The sequence below is a fragment of the Pipistrellus hanaki genome (genome assembly GCF_964339955.1).
Source record: "Pipistrellus hanaki genome assembly, chromosome: 1".
Classification (NCBI taxonomy): Eukaryota; Metazoa; Chordata; class Mammalia; order Chiroptera; family Vespertilionidae; genus Pipistrellus; species Pipistrellus hanaki.
Genome location: NC_140503.1, coordinates 16,653,004 through 16,670,693, shown reverse-complemented (window position 1 = coordinate 16,670,693; position 17,690 = coordinate 16,653,004). Strand labels below are relative to the sequence as shown.

The 17,690-nt window shown below is 36.9% G+C and overlaps 1 protein-coding gene across 3 annotated transcripts in view; it reads right to left on the bottom strand.

The window, feature by feature from the left end:
* Positions 1–644: 644 nt before the first annotated feature.
* The window catches only part of CEP128 (centrosomal protein 128), a 313,428-nt gene continuing 296,382 nt past the window's right edge, over positions 645–17,690 (bottom strand). For all 3 annotated transcript variants that reach the window (XM_084891426.1, XM_084891427.1, XM_084891428.1), the window contains 2 exons: positions 9,364–9,472; positions 645–1,746 (listed from right to left, as the gene is read on the bottom strand). In XM_084891426.1, the coding sequence (XP_084747552.1) occupies positions 1,619–1,746; positions 9,364–9,472 (237 nt within the window). In that variant the 3' untranslated portion in view covers positions 645–1,618. The remainder of the gene's footprint in view (positions 1,747–9,363; positions 9,473–17,690) is intronic.

Here is a 17,690-nt window from a genome sequence, read left to right as displayed (position 1 = left end):
GTCGCTAGGTCTGGCCTGCAATCAAGGCCATCTTCCGCAGCTGGCCCCGCCCCCCGCCACCACCCACCTCCGTTTCCCTTTTTCCTATTGGATGATTGGTGCCTGATGGCTGGGGGAAAGAACCGAGAGGTCAGCTCTTCCTGTCCAGTCACCGGCCCTCGCCCCCGCCATGGGTGGCCATCAGGCGATAGGAGCCTGCCAGCAGGGGAAAGGGACCAAGAGGTGGTCAGTGTGCCTCATAGTGAGTGGTCTAGGTCATTCTGCCATTAGGGTCAATTTGCATATTACCCTTTTATTATATAGGATAGAGGCCTGGTAGATGGGTGGGGACTGGCTGGCCTGCCCTGAAGGGGGCCCTGGATCGGGATGGAGATCCCCAATGGGAATGGGGCCAGCCTGGGCAAGGGGCCACTGGTGGTTTGCAAGCTAACCACACCTCCAGTTAGGGTGGGGGTCCCTGCTGAGGGATGAAGCTGGCCTGGGTGAGGGGCCACGGGTGGTTTTTAGGCCAGCCACACCCCCGGCTTTGTCAGGATGGACATCAGGAATGACATCCAGAAGATATCCAGTTATCCGGTCTAATTAGCATATTACCCTTTTATTAGTATAGATGGGAAATCTAACAAACACAGACGTGATGCACATTAGGAAGGTACTGCTTTATTGTTCTTGTATCTGTGCAGGATTCTCCCACCATGACCCAATGTTCACCATTATTTAGCATTTAATAGAAATCTTTCTCCACTGGTAGATCAGCATGTAAAGAAGACAAGTTCTTAAAAACTTCCATGTGGGAAAAACTGAGAGGCTGAAAGTAGATAGTATCAAGTTTATGAGAACTCCTGCAGAGAAAATCTCATGGACATAGGTGTTTGGTACTGTGATTTTGGTCAGAGTAAACCAATGATGGTCCAGGATGTAATTGAAGTGATCGCAGAGGGATATTTGGCCACAAAAAGACAAATAAATAAATTGTGCATTGAATTATTTACAGGGCTCTGCAATTCAGATAGCACTGTAAATTCTTTATTGCTATGTAATAGGGATAATTGGAAATAATGTTAATGTACTACATGTAGCAACAGACTGCTGAGTTGATGAATTTAACAATCCTGAGCATTTATAAAGTGAACTACTATTATGTTTGCATATCTCCATGACATGTTATAACACATGATAATTTTTTAGGGAGAAAGCAGTTTTTAAAAAATCAGTTGTATATAAATGTTCCCTGAATCTGAAGTGCTGGCAACTTCTGCCTCCAGGGGAACTCATTTTCCTCCTTTTTAGCTAGTCATTGTTGAAAGACCTCAATTAAAAAATCAAATTTTGGTTGGAAAAATGAGACTGGCGGCACCTGAAAAAGAAAATGCAAAGTGAAAAATATCACTTTTTCTGCTGGTATAAGTTGTAAGTTAGTTGTAAGTATCCACGAGCTGACAGTGTTTGGAGTGGTTTAACGTATATCATTCACAAGGACCAACTGTGTTGTCATAGTAGTCGGTGTTTGGCAATCTAAAGAGTACAGACTTCAGCTATGTCAGCTAGAGAATGTGGGCCAAATTGAAACAAGGGTAGATAAGATATTGTTTGTAGAACACTCATGGAAAGCAACTAATTACATTTTGCTGTTTTTGCTTTCGTATTCCTGCTTTTTGGATTGTGGCCTTGTTCCATCCATTGGTAAACCTGTGGCATCCTCCTTGGTTGAAGTTGAATCGGGAGTAAAAGTTCTTTTGGTAAATGCTGGCAAGGTAAAAGAAAAGAGAAAAATCAACCTAAGTGAATATAATTCCTGGACCAAAAATTGTAAATAATCATATTTCATCTAGTTTTCTGTCAATTTTACATGGCCTAACAGACCCTCAATGTAGGAATAACTTTAGTCAGTTTACTATATTTTCAAAAAAAAAAAAAATCCATGTGCTTTAATTTGGGGGAGAGGGATATGAAGTATCTGAGAGTAGAAGATTTGTGTGTGGCCAGTATGTAATGGTGTAAAGTACACAGAATTTTGGAGAGAGAAATTTTAAGGGTCTCCTTTATGCAGAATATTCTTTGTTTCATGAAAGGAAATTGAGACTAGATTTAGAATGTAAGGTATTCTGTTGTTTTTTTACTACCTCTAACATCTCCTGTGAGCTCCAGCCAGGTATATCCAACTATGTGAAATCTTCCTGCCTGATTTCTAATCTCAGATGCCTGCCCATCCTCTTCTCTTCTCCACCTTCAAAAATGAAACACCCAATCACCTAGTTTCTCAGACCTTGGTTCCTTACTTCCTTTGTCCTGCCTCCTGCACCATCCCATTTAAGACTGAGTTCTGATGGTTATGCCTCCAAGTTCTTCTACTTTACACTATTTCTACTTTACACTAGCCCAAGCAACCATTTCCTCTTTTCCTGTTTTCATCTTGTGCTTTTCTCTACACCACAACCAGAGCAACCTTTCTTTAAAAAATCCTTACCTGATGGTATGTTTTCATTGTTTGGGGGAGACAGAAGGAGAGGGAAAGGGAGAGGGAGAGGAAGGGCGGGGGGGGGGGGGGGTGGAAGAGAGAAATGATAGGTCGATAGATTACCTCCCATACAAGCTCCAACCAGGGATTGAATCCGCGACATTTTAGTGTATGGGATGATGCGCCACCCAACTGGGCCAGAGTTATTATTTAAAAGGTAAATCAGCGTAGGTCATTTTTCTGCATCACCCCTACTACATGCTTGCACCACCACCACCACCAATGGCCTCCCAGTGAACTTGAAATAAAATCCAAACATCTGACTTTAACTCCCTAGAGACCTCATTCTCTCTCTCTCTCTCTCTCTCTCTCTCTCTCTCTCTCTCTCTCTCTCTCTCTCTCTCTCTCTCTCTCTCTATCGCTTACTCTTTCTCACTGACTCTCACTTGCTCACTCAGTGTTCCATCTCTCTAGAAGACCATGTCCCTTTCTTCTCTGCTTTTTTTTGCTCCCTATCGAAGGAAAACTTTCCGCACAATTTTAACTCAGTGGCTTCTTCTTACCATCCAGGCTTCAGCTCAGTTGTAACCTCCTCCGAAAACCATCTCCTGATCACTCATTTAAGGGAGCAGCCCTGTTCCAGGAGCTTCCATCATTTCACCTTCAAACCACAATCATTTCAAATGGTTTCCTTGTTTACCACCTGTTCCTCTATGAAATGAGGTGACCTCTCCTGTCTTGTGACCTACTGTATCCCCCAGAGCCAGAGAGCCTTCTGCACAGCCTCTTAGCAAATGGTGCTTGAACAACTGAATATACTTAAGAAATTTTTAAGAGATAGCCAGTTAGGGATTTTCCAGTTGCTTTCTAGAAAGCATCTAGAGTGTACCTTGTCAAATTACAATAATCAGAAAATATTTGGTACCTAAATGGTCAGTGAAAAGATAGACACACATACACACACACACACACACACACACACACACACACTCCTTATCATGTAAAATGAACCTATAAAAATAGAGAAACAGAAAGGCTAGTGCTTTCATAAAATAAAATAAAAAATCCTTTCAAAAGCAAAAAACATTTCTCTACCTCATCAGTACTGCAATATTTTTACAGCCATAAATCCTTAGCATTTTGTGTGCAAAGTGGAGGATCACATAGGAAGTTTCTATTCAGAGTTAGGTGAGGGGATCCTGACACTCAGCATAGAAGTGAAAAGTGTGTGCTATTCTGGTTGCGGAGAAATTGTTTCACCCGAGGGACTTATTCCCACTACAGGCACGTTCTAAGGTAAAGTGAGAATACTTAACTTTTCTTTCCTCTTTATAGCAAGTAAGCTGAGGTAAGGAAGTAAAATATGGTCCTTTTTAGCAACTTTCACTGATTTGCTTTTCTAAGACTATCAAGTTAAATTAATATGCATGATTCATTTCCAACACCTATAATAATCCTCAGATAACATTTTTTCCCCCTCAAACCGTTTTAGAATTACAAGAAAATTTGCAATCCCCATATATTTTTAAAACTTAGTTTAGAGATACCAACTCCACAAATATCAAGCATTTAGTCTCAAAGGACTGGAGACTCGAGAAATCATCACTATGACACCAGCCTCACTCACATCTGGTCTGGTCCCGGCGGCCAGTCCTGGAGTGTGTCCCTTTAGCCTAAAAGGAGCTATACATGGAGACTAGTGGTCAGTCGCTACTTATAAAAAGTAAAAATGACAGTTTCAAAAGCTGGCATTATGAGTCTCTCTTACTTACTAAGCCCCCACTGTCTACAGCTGAAGGTAATGGAATCCAAGTCTTCTAAAAGAGTGTCCTGAATCTCAGCCATAACTTCCAGCCAGCCAGGATAAATTTGGTCGTAATCATGCCTCTAAAGAATGGATTTCTGTGTTCCCATTTCTAATGGTAATATAAACTTACAATTTATACATTTCTCCCCTTCTTCCTGGCAGAAGGAATCTACCTTTTCTTGAATTGACCTGAACTATACAAAGCTGACATAAATTACTACTGAAAACAAACTTTCATTAATGCTGGATCATTTCAGAGACCACAAATTATGCAGTATTTTCCCATTTCCTTTGTTTTTTCCATGGTCAGTGATTCTTTGCTGTAGTTTGGTCACAGTTTGACAGGGCACCTAAGTCAGCAGAATGAATTCCTTAGCATCTACAGCCCAGGCAGAAGGGCCTCATCCAGTACAAATCCCAACTCGAGGAGGAAGGAGCCTGTGCTGTGGGCTCATAAACTCCTGTCCATCTCAGCCCCTACTGTTATTTACTCCTAATGTCCCTACACTGGTCTCTACATCTCTAAACTCCAACCTTCATGGTTCATTCAGAAGGTAATCAAACACTTGCTAGTGTAAGATTCCTTTTTAGCCCAAGCGCACATACACATATCAAAGAGCACCAAAGGGCTACATACAAAGATGGCAGTCTCTTGCCCCATCCCTCCAATCCCACAATCCTGCTCCCCAGGGTCAACCACAATCAACTCTTTTAGCTTTATTTTCCGTATTTACTTCAATTCTTGTAAATGAAAGAAGCTTATATTGCTATTTTATTTATCATTTTTAGACTTATCCACACCCATCCACTTCTCTTCATCCCATCCTCCCTATATAGTTACATCTGAACTTCGAGTTATGTCAATAGTGAGTATTTATATTAGACTATGACTATATAAATATGGCTCACACAACCTAATAGGTATGCTATGTAAATGTTTCTTTTCTTGCTCATTCTTTTCCCCCTGGAATTATTAACTGACCCATGTTTTTATTTTTGTTTCTTATTTGCTCTTGCTCTATGACCACCCGAGTTTCTAATAACTCAATTAGATTTGCCATATTTCTATGAGTAGTTTTTTCTAAGGTGATCAAGTGAAGCAAATAATGTATCAATTCTTTTATTTCCTAAAGATTTTCCTAATGGACTTTTTCTTTTCTTCCTTTGGTATGAGAGAACTGAAGAACATGAGTGTCCAGATTAAAAGGGCTCACCCAGCAAGTATCTTGTAAAGGTAATAAGACAAGACCCACAGGGATGCTTATCATCATGAAACCTGGTGGGGTTAAAGGTCCTAAAAGTTCCCAGGGTTGCATGGAGAATTAGTGGTGATGGAGAAGATTATTTCCAAGGAGAAGGAGTCAAAACAGTAAAGACATCAAGTTTTCAACAGCAACACTAGATTTTGGAAGATAATTGTGCCGTGACTTCAGAAGTAGTTTTCAACATAAAATTTTATAGCCAGCCAAAGTTTTGCCAGAATGAGGGGGAAGAAATCCATTTTCATAAATACAAAAGCAAAACATTCACCTCCCTTTCTGCATTGAGCAGAGAAAGGCCTGGGATCTGAGGCCAATGAGCATCAACATTGAAAGAGGGTGAGAGGAGTCTCAGAATGACATCAGTGTACCAGGTACTTGCGGGCGGGCCTTTTTAACCCACCCACTTCTGGCCTTTCTTCTGTTTTCCTTGTTCTCTCATCCCAACACTCTCGCTAATCAATATCCTTCCTCTTGAACTGAATTTCTAAATATCTTATCTTTTCTTTCTTATTGTGCCATATTTTTTTCCTTCTACTCTTTGAGATTTTCTCAACTTCATTTTTCACCTTTCTAATTTAACATATTTTAAATTTCTGAGACCTTTTATCCTGTGTTCCTTTTTCTTTGCATCTTGCTCTTGTTTTTAATGGAGATAATATTTCCTCTCATATCTGAGGGCATTAATGTTTTTAAAGACACCTTTATTCCCTGGATTATGAATTTACAGTAGGTGCTGTTTTTCTCTTTGTTGGTGTTGATATCTCTCTTTTGTAATTTTAGAAATTTAAATGGAGGTTAAAGAAAAATTACAAAACAATTTTTATGAATAAGATGAAATTGTTTGTGCTACAAAAATGAAGTATTCAGGGTGATCTTAATCTACTTCTAAGATACCATATTATGAAAAAACAGAAACTTCAAGGTTCACTAGAAAATCAAATAAAATAAATGTGATTTTTAGTATTAAGTTTAATTCAATAACATAAAATGTTTAACAATAAGGTGCTTATGAATAAATTTTCTAAAGTATCCTTCAAAATATTTTGATAAATATGTGAGAAAAATCATAAAATAAATTTGTCGAAGATGAGAGTACTGTATTTTCCAGCGTATAAGACGACCCCCTAATTTTACAGTTAAAACATGGTTTAGGCCTATATTCGCTGTATAAGACTACCCCCCACTTCCGAGGCAACACCAGTTCTTTTTTTAATAGACCGCCTCTCTGACTCCGGCCAATCTTTTTACTAGAACACAGTGTAGCTTCGGGTACAGAACATGTACACTGTGTTCTAGTAAAAAGCCTGCTCAGATTGGCCAGAGTCAGAGAGGCGGTCTATTAAAAAAGGAACTGGTGTTGCCTCGGAAGTGGGGAGTAGTCTTATACAGTGAATATAGGCCTAAACCTATGTTTTAACTGTAAAATTAGGGGGTCGTCTTATACGCCCGAAAATATGGTAAAACCTAAGGCTATCTATAATAATAAAAGGGTAATATGCTAATTAGACCAGATGTTTTATGGACTTCATTCAGACATCTTTCCTGATGAAGGTGGGGCAGAGGAAAGCCAGCCAGTCTGGGTGCCAGCAGGGGGCAGCCCAAGGGAAGCCAACTCCGTCAGGGTGCCAGAGGGAAGCCAGTGCTGGCAGCTGGGGAAGGAAGGCCCACTCTTGCATGAATTTTTGTGCATCCAGCCTCTAGTGTTTTAATAAAATACATCATTTATCAATTAAATAAATCAATAAAGAAGTTTACTTACATTTTTCAAAAGATTTCTTATTGCCTTTTAGAAAGAGAAGAAGAAGGAGAGGGAGAGGGAGAGGGAGAGGGAGAGAGAAACATCTCTTGGCTGCCTCCTGCATGCCCCCAACTCGGGATCATACTGAAAACCCAGGCATGTGCCCTGAAGGAGAACTGAACTGGCAGCCTTTTGGTGCACAGGATGATGCCCAACAAACTGAACTACAATGACCAGGACAACAGGTTTACTTTTGAAGGTAAGTTTTCAGTCAGATTTACAGCATAGGCAATAATACAATTTTTTAACACTAATTATGTTCTCAGTGATCTTTTCTTCCTACTTTATTTAACTGTATATCCATGTAAGTGAGATAATTTATATGGAAATGAATGGCTACCTATGAGGAGTATAATATATCTTATCGAGAAATGACCACAGCTGGCCATGAAATGCTACTGAGTAGAAAGGTAAACATAGTTTCTCTCACTGCCTGTCATAATATTAAACAAAATGCTAAAAGTCATGACGCTTTCTTCCCTCTTCTAACCACTTCCTTCTAGGTGCCTTTGTGGGCACCTTATGAAGTTCACAAAGGCAGAATTAAACAACCGTGGGCAATGACTTGGGCTCCGGTCATGGTGCTGTTTATCTCCAGGCCAGGCATGTGAATGCCTTGATGGACGGGATAGAATATTTGATGGTGCTTTGCCCACCCTCCATGTCCATATACATCACACAGTCCTAAGGGAATTTTTCCATTTCTTAATATGAAAAATAAGAAATCTGGCCTCTGTATATCAGATCCTGAGGTATTATAACCAACTTGAGATAACAGTCCATATTAAAGAGTAGCTGCTAGATTAAAATAGCAGAGGGTTTATACAGGTATATAAAGTCACTTGGTAAATGGTTAAGACAGGGAAGAGAAAATGCTTAGCTCTTGGAATAAAATAATCGTGATATAATGAAAACCAAAACATTATCAGAAACTAATAAACATTTATTCAATGAATCCATAAATATAAATCAGCAAAAATGAGAATTATCACTTTTGGATTTGACCTATTTCCTTGTGGTTTATTTTGGTATTTTTATTTTATAGTAACCTCAATTTTTTTTTTTTTTAAATAAGAGGGTTTTCAAGATTTTATGCACACACTCTATGCCCATGGTAAACTGAAAAGCTAAATGATTATTTAAATAAGAAACCATTAAATAACATTTGAGTCCTAGTGGTTTGGATAAAAGTAGATTTAAAAAAACAATTCCTACACTCATTTATTTAATATTAGTTGAGTATTCACTATGTGCCCAGTACTATGCAGGATGCCGAAGAAACAGTGATGAACAGAACACACATCGTACCCATGATCATGCGTTCAATCTTCAGTGAGCAGAGAAATATATAAATAAATAATAAGTCAACTCAAACAAGAAATAGCTTCATAATTATTCTGAGAAGGGTTTTAACGAAAACTTGGAATGCATTGTGGACACTCATAACAAAAATCATATTTAAAACTATAACTTCTGAAGGCTCCTTTAAGGACATTACATATAAGCTGAAACTTGAAGACGGGGACGGGTGGGTGGTAGGTGATGGTATCCTGGGTCAAGAGACCCTATACCTTCTTGGTGTGGATGATGTACTATCAATATTTACAGTGAATTCACAGAATGAAATCTAGCCTGTAATCACATTAAGAACCTTTTTCTTTGCAAAAGATTACGTATTTCTGAGTAGTTCTATGCAAAGATTTTCCACTCTTTGATGATTTGGATTGTATTGTGATACCCTCTAACTTCCTTTACCCATTCATCCACAGTTACCAATAATCTCCACATACACAAAATTTGCTTAATTAAGTTTTTCTGATGAGGGTAAGGTCTACAAAAGAGGGATCCCATATATATCTGTAGTAAATTGGGTAATAAGAGTACTCGAGGAGCATTTTTTGCATGATTCCTAATGAAAATTTTTCAAACACATAACATGAATATTACTATCATGGATTGGCCTTACATTTTAATCTTCCCTTGAGTTGCATTTCCTTAAATCCAATTTAAAAAAGCAGTACAGGACTTCATTACTTACAAGCCGAGTGTGAGAACCGTGGAGCAGACAGGAAGTGACTGTGGTCCTGCCAAGAAGATGAGTGATCTAGCCCATGTGCATTGGCACTTTCGGCGAAGGTTCGGTCATCCTAGAAAAGACAGCACAGAGTTTCAGGTCACTGGTTACAAAATACAAGATGAGGGATTCATTCAAATGTTCTAAATGTGAAACTGAACCTCAATATACAAGCTACGTTATACATATAATTATAACTATTGTAAAAAAATAAAACCTGTGCATGTACAGAGAGAGAGAGAGAGAGAGAGAGAGAGAGAGAGAGAGAGAGAGAGAGAAAGAGAGAGAGAAATGACCTGAGCCATTCACAGCATGACATATTTCTTTCCAGTCTTTTTTTCCTGTGGGTAGGATTTGTAAACATTATTATAAAACTGTGATCATTTATTTACCTTCATACTGTAAACATTTCTGAAGTCATTCTATTATCCTAACCTTTAGCATGTAGGTTACTCGGATACTATCTAGTGGATACACTATACTTAGCTAGCACAGCATACTTTACTGGGCATTTAGGTGGCCTCCAAATTTTCCTCCTATAAATAACACGGTGAGAAACATCTTTAAATATATGACCTTTTCCATATTTGTGATATTCCTTATGACAAATTCTTAGGTGGAAATCAGAGTCAATAAAAACAATTTGATACTTTAAATACATTGAGCTAGACTCCTTTCCATAATGACCATATTAAACCTCTTACGCATTCAATAAATATTTAATACCTAAACAAAAATGAACACAGAAGAGGTCCCTCTCTCATGGAATATATAAATGTATCCTTCCCCCAAGCCTTCACTAAAAATGGGAATGATAACTCAAATAATTTTACTAATAGATTTAAAATAGATGCTTTCATACTTTTCTCTGATAGTAAAGTTGCAACTTTGTTCTCTTGAATTTTTTTATTATTTATACAATTCATTTTTTTCTTTATTTCACTCATTCATTCATTCAACAATAATGAACACCTACTATGTGCTGCTCAAATAAGGAACAAAATGAGGTATGTGGTCATGCAATTTATCAGCTTGCAGAAGAAAAAGGCATTAAACAAATAAACTAAATAAATAACAATAAAATGAAAAACTGTAAGCATTATAAGAAGAATAGGAAATAATAATAAGAACTATATAAATTTACATTTGAAAGCTCCTCTGAGCAGTGATATTTAAAGCAATATTTGAATGCTGAGTACAAATCAATAAATCAGCCAGGTGAAAACTTACGGGTGGGTGATGGGAGAGTTGGAGGTAAGGGAAGCAGAAGATAGAGGTCAGGGAATGATGTGCCAGACACGTGTGAAGATGCTGAGGTGAGAGTTTGTTGTGTCTGAAGAATTGAAGGAAGGCCCAATGGCTTACGAACACAGAAGCTGAACAAAGTGGATGCAATGAGATCAAGAGGTGGGGTTCGGATTTGGGAGGTTTTTCTTAAATAAATCAGAAAGTCAGTCCAGGGTTTTCAGGAGAGGAATGGCATTTCACAGATTACTCTGGTCTCTTTATGAAGAACAAATTAGAATGGCACACGTTTTGATCTGAGAAAACCAGCAACAAGACTGTAACTGAGGATAACTGTGGGGTCAAAGGAGAGGAAGGGATCAAAGATGTTGCCAAAAATTCTAGATGAGACAACTGAGGATTAGAGGCCCCAAAGAGAATCCTCAAAACATAGCCACCACAAACAGCAGTACCTCATGTAACATGACAACCCGATGAATTAGTATATTTTATGTCTTTGTCACATATGTGTTACACAAATGAAAATGAAAGGCCATAAAGAACATGTTCATATACATTTACTCAGAGCTAAAACAATGGACATAATCCTCAGATGGTTCAAGTACATTATAGCCTTTATGTACCAAAAGGGAGTTCAGGTCTATTTAAGATGCAGGCCAGTAGGTTTTCAACTAAATGATTTATAATTCTGACTAGTTATAGGGATTTTATAAGAAACTGGAAGTCATTCACTACAGGATTTTTGGAAAGGAAAGGACATATATTGTGTCCCAAATATATTTCAACAGCTACTGTAGAATGAGCTGACAGTGGGCGGCTAGGGACTGGGCAATGGACCTGGCTCTTACAGTCGGATGTGAGGTACTCAAGGCCTGGGAGGATCTGGAAGATGCACAAACGGAAAAGAGAGTTAGTTCTCAACCAATGCTAGAAATCTCCAGTCAGTCATAGAGTTTATATGAGGCATGAGAGAGAAAAGCATAAGAAATGGTTTCCTGGTAAAATATGCTTAAATGACTGTGAGCCAATAAGAAAAAGGAAAACTTAAGGAAACACAGACACCTGGACTAAAAAAGACAGTGAGAGGAATGAAGTGGAGAAGCAGATTGGGGCTGAATGAAACAGCGCAAAGACAGGCTCACAGTGCGCCTACCAGAGGAAGGATGAGGCACACAAAGATTTCAATCCCTGCGCATTCTTCCCAAAAGGCCTGGACTTAAATTTCTAAAGCAAAATCAACTGGATTCAAAGCACAGGTTCTCTCTTTTCTGTTCACAGAAATAGAATACTTTCTAGTTTTTAAATTATACAACCATTTTTGTGGCATATGACAGTTAAAATAGGACACTGATATTTCATATTTAGAACACTTGGAAAATACAGAAAAAAATGAAGAAAATAAATAACCCAGCAAGTTAAAAATAAACCTAGTAGCCTAATGTAAGGGTAAATTTTCCCAGTTCTCATTTATAAATATTTTATAACTGAGATCACCTTTTGTTGACAATTTTTTTCTCTACTTTTTCATTTAATATTATATTTGGGAATTTTCTCTGTCATCACTATCATTGGGGTTAATCATTGTTTATTTTACTAATCTATTATTGGAAATTTAAGGTTGATTTCAGCTTCCTTCTATTATAAAAAACCATTTGATAAGCATATTGGTACATAAAGCTTTGTCCACATTTTAAATGTATTAACTTAGCATAGAGTTCTGGGAGTAGAATTACTGGTTGACATATTTCTGGCTGTTTATTTATATCAATTTAGTGTAAATTATCAAATTTATTTGCAGATTTGTTCCTATGTATTTCCTAAGTATTCTTTTAATGCCTATAGAAATTCTAATAATATCCTTTCATCTCTAACATTGAAAACTTTATCTTCTCTCATTTTTTCCTAATCAATCTGGATAGAGGTTTTTAAATTTTATTGCTTTTGTCAAAAATCCTGGGTTTTATTTCATTTCTTTCCCTGTTTTTATAATTTCATTGATCTCTGCTTTTTATTATTTTCTTCCTTTTATTTAATTTATGTTTGATTTGTCTTCCTTTTCTAACTTCTTAAGGTGGAAACTTAGATTCTATTTGAGACTTTTCTTCTTTTATATCTTTTATAATATACACATTTACTAATGTGATAAATTTCCCTCTGAGTACTGTTTATCAGACTCTCACAAATTTTAATAAACTATACTTGTATTTTCATATAGCTAAATTTTTTCTAATTTTTCTTGTGAGTTCTGCCATGGGTTATTTAGAAATATGTTATTTAGTTTCTAAATATTTTAAGATTTTCCAAATATCTTTCTGTTATTGATTTTTAGTTTCATTCCATTGTGGTTAGACAACAGACTTTGTATAATTTCAATCATCTTCAATTTATTGAGACTTGTTTTATCGCCCAGAACATAGTCTGTTTTGGAGAATGCCTGATGTGCACTTGAGTATGTGTAGTCAGCTGTTGCTGGGTGGAGTATTCTTTAAATGTCAGTTAGGTCTGTTGGCTGATAGTGTTGTTCAAGTCTTCTATAGTCTTTACTGATTTCCTGTCTACCATTTTATCAATGAATAAAAGAAGAATATTGAAATATCCAGCTATAATTATGAATTTGTTTATTTTTTCTTAGAGTTCTATCAGTTTTTGCTTCATATATTTTGGCACTCTGTTAATAAGCACTCAAAATTTAGAACAGTTGTCCCTTCCCTTTAAAATTGTTGACTTATTCAACCACCTACATTTTTTTTTCACATGCAAAAAATGAGGAAGCTTACCACTGACATGCTAGCATCTTTAAGGTCCAATATTTTATAAGTCTTTAAAGACTGCCGGAATCACCCATATTACCATGAAATACAACTAAAGAAATGAAACCTAAAAGAACACCCTGAAAGAAAAATATTTCATAATTCTTTCAATAATCAACATACTAGAAGATGAAAAAAATACCTCATGTCCTCCAATTATATACTAATGACTAATTTGTGGAATTTCTATATAAGTAAATTTTATAAGGTGATCATAAGATGATTTTTTTGTAATTCCTACCTACTCTTTAATCAAATACTTAAATAAGAAAAAGAAAGTATTTGTTAAAAAAATATGTTTTTGCAGTTTTAGCAATCTTAGCTTTTGCTTTTTACCAATTCTTATATCCTTAGCACAAGGACTTATTTTTATTGCTGTCTTAAGCCTCAACAAGTTAGTTAGCCAGAATTCCCTGTAAAAATTCCACTGGGTGCAGGGACTTGCATTTTCTAATATTTTCCCTGGGTTTCTTCCACTTCTATTTCATAACCCACATTGTAATTGGTTTCTTAAAAGCTGTTCCAACCTGACTAAAATGTCTTTGCTAAACTGATCTGTAATGATTAATATTTAATGACGCCCACCAAGTATTTTTCTCTCAGGAATATTATAAGTTCAAAGTTTATAAGACAAATGATACATTTAATTTTTTTTAAATTTAATTTATCCAACCCTTCCCCTGGAGAGAAGGAAAAAACACTTATGTGTTTCTGAGCCTGTGGCAGGAATGTTTTCCTGAACTTGTCTCCACACTAACAATGCACTATCCCTCCACCTCGACACCATTCTTTATTCCCAATCCTCCATGGGTGCTTAAAAATGCTTAACCTCCTTCTCAGTAGGTTTTATTCCTGTTTGAAAGGTAAGCCTGGGCAGACAGATTATGTAAAGCCTGTCCTCCACATCTCAGTCTGCATGGCTCCTATTTTAGCTGTTAAACCCCATGAGGGTGAGGCTGTCATTGTCTCTATCTATTCATTCACCCATCCCAATAGTCCACACTTTAAAATACCACACAGTGCTATTTGCATTAAGGAACTAAAAAAATAGACACATAGGGTCATTTCTTGCCCAAAGTACAGAAATAAAAGTTTGCCCATGGTGGAAGTTGGAACATAGGAGACTGCTACTCACATATTCTGCATGTAAAATATGAGGGTGCTGGGCCAGATCATTGCTAAGTCATCTTGGTACTAACACTATGATTCCAGCCTATCTGAACAGAATCACTAAACAGCCAGCACTTCTAACCATGCACACGATCCTTACCACAGGAATTCCCTTGCACAGCACAGTACTATCAACTCAAAGCCACGCTCATCCACAGGTGAACAGACTTATGACTACACTGTGCTAGATTAGAGCATCTGACAAATTTACCCTTGTCTAGTTGATACTTTATTGCATAAAATTTAATATTCCCAACCACTCACTAATGAAAAGGATCTATTCAGTGTTGCTATTGTTTTTTAACCTACTTCAGATTTGGCTCTGCGTTACTTTAGTCCATTTTCAGAGGCCAAATCTAATCTACTCACAGTGGATACAAATTTGCCATAAACAGTGACACTCAAAAGAATGTGCAGGCAAAGATGCAAAGATGTTTTAACGATGGTGCATCATTGGATTAGTATTCATTCTCTTAAAGTGACTATTTTAAAGAAAACAATGATTATTTGCATGAACGTTATTCAAACACGTTTAATAAAAACTTCCAAGCCATTTACTTGGTATTCTTTATGGTTTTAGTATCTAGAATACTGAATTTGAGATTATTCAAAATGGAATCTTTATATATGAATTTCTTCACATTCGTTCCTTTCTGTTGCTGTTGAGTAAATCACTGGGATGGCTGAAAGCTTGTTAAGGGAACTAGTTTGGTAGAGTGGGGCTCAAGCAGGTTTAAAAATTAATGTGCTCATCTAAGTATCCATATTGAGTCCTAAATAAACACTTTTGATACATTGCTATTTTCAGATTTTACAATAAAGAAAAATCCCAATCCTTTTGGCAACCTTTTGTTTAACTTCTAAAAGAGCAAAATGAAATCAACTAGTTAAATATTATAGCTGGCAAGTTAGCCTTGATCACTTCAAAAGAATGAAAATCTCTTCGGACTTCAGCATGATTTGATTTCCTGCCAGGTTTCATATGTGTGAAATTAAATTTCTGTTAGAATTCTAGAAAGGCTGAAGCTAGAAAAAAAATGTTTATTCACAGTTTAACATGTATGTGTTTGCTGTGTATTCTGGAGTCAAAGATGAGGCAGACAGTATCTGCCCTCAAAAATCCTACAATCTAGTAGAACAGCATTTCCAAAATTTCAGTATTCAACTATAGTGATATTTACTATTTTCTTTTATGTTCATTTACAGATTAATTAGCCTTGAACCTTAAATCTCTCTATAAGAGGGGCTTAAGGAATGGCAAACTGGTTAAGATTGGGGGAAGCACAGAGCTATATTTGCACAGCAGTTTATATATGATTTCTTGGAGAAGCATGAACAGAAACGGTTATAAATGAGATCATCAAGGCATGATGTTGTTAACTCTCCATCAAATTCCCCCATAGTTGGCACTATTATTACCAAGAAATTTTTATAAAATTACCTAAAAAATACACTAGTGATATATTTTAATAGTCATTAAATAAAAATCACCTACAATCTTGATTTGCGTCAAGAGTTAACGCATAGCATGCGTTAGAAGCTACTATTGTAAAAGATTTAAAGTATGTACAGAAATAGCTGACCTAAGAGCAATTAATTGCTATAAGCAAAGTATAAACAAATCAGGAAGAGATCCAAGGAAAGAGAACTGTCTCCCAGGAGCAAAACCGTACTGAATACCATATGCACACTTACACCGAACAAATATGACAAAGGGCTTCAGCCAGCTCTGCTTTCATACACTGTGCTGAAAGACATCATCAACACTTCCTCACCCACCTCATCTTATCCTATAAAACATCTGCTCCCTTAAAAAGAAGTTACATACTGACCTTTCCACTAAAAATTGAAAAACATGAATTTCCTTTCAGGAGGCGGAAGGATGGGAACAATACATGCCTTCTGTGATTTTACTAAAAAACCCACTGCTAATTAAAACCATATATTTAGTATGTGTAGAGAGCAAAAAATGAAGGTAGCAAATGGGGATTTCTTGAATAAAACCATGCTCCTCTGTGAATTCAGATTAGCAGTGCTATACTATTGGCTGACTTTTGAACATTCTGTTCTATCTGAAACAGCTGGACAGCAAGGAAGCAAACTGTCTGACAGAAACCCAGTTAGGCCTGATGAAAAAAAGGCCATGAAATGTCTCTACAAAGACAAAGAAAAAATGTCAGATTCAGCTTTGAATTAAATTCTAAATATAAACTTTTAGTACAGACTTGGTCCAGTTACTTGGTCAACTTAGTACAATATTACATTATGCTCTCAGCAACTGTGCGAGTCGCTCTTGATGAAAATCTCGATGGGTTTCTAGAAATCTGATAGTTTTTGTTCCGGTGATTGCCATGAGAGCAAATTGCAGGAGATAGCTCTAGCCTGAATTGCAAAAGAACCTGAGTTACTTCCTGCTAACCCTTCCCTCCACTAGAAGTGTGATCATAGTGGATGTCTCGCTGCCCTCCTACATTAACAATATAGGCAAGCTAGTTGCCAACATGGCTCTCCTATTCCACAGTTATTTGGCTGTCAATAGTAATACAGTCAGAGTTGTACAACTGTAATGCTAATAGCCACTCTTTTTCAAAGAGAAGGGGATCAAATCCTTTCCTGTACTTTGTCATCACAAACCATTTTTTTCAAAAGACTATGGGTATCTTTCTTTTTTCTCTGAACTCCCATTTCAGTCTATTGAGGTCTCCATAACAGCATTTATCCCTTTCTCCTTTGCACATAAGTTGTGTGTGTGGAGGCTTTGGATTCCTAAGGATTGGTAATGATTTTTCTTATTATACCATTCTCTTTAGCCCTTGCAGAGTGCCTGGGTACAGTAGAAATGCAATAAATGTTTGTTGAATGTTGTATTTTTAAAAGACAACAATAACAACAAACATGAATATTCTTCATTTAGAATGGAAGCTTCAAGAAGGCAGGGATCTTTGTTTATTTGTTTAATGATGTGAGGCCCATGCATCTAGTAAGTTCCTTGAACATAGCTAACAATAAATATTTGTTGAATGAATGGATGAATATTGTGATTCTCCAAAGAACACGAGCAGTATT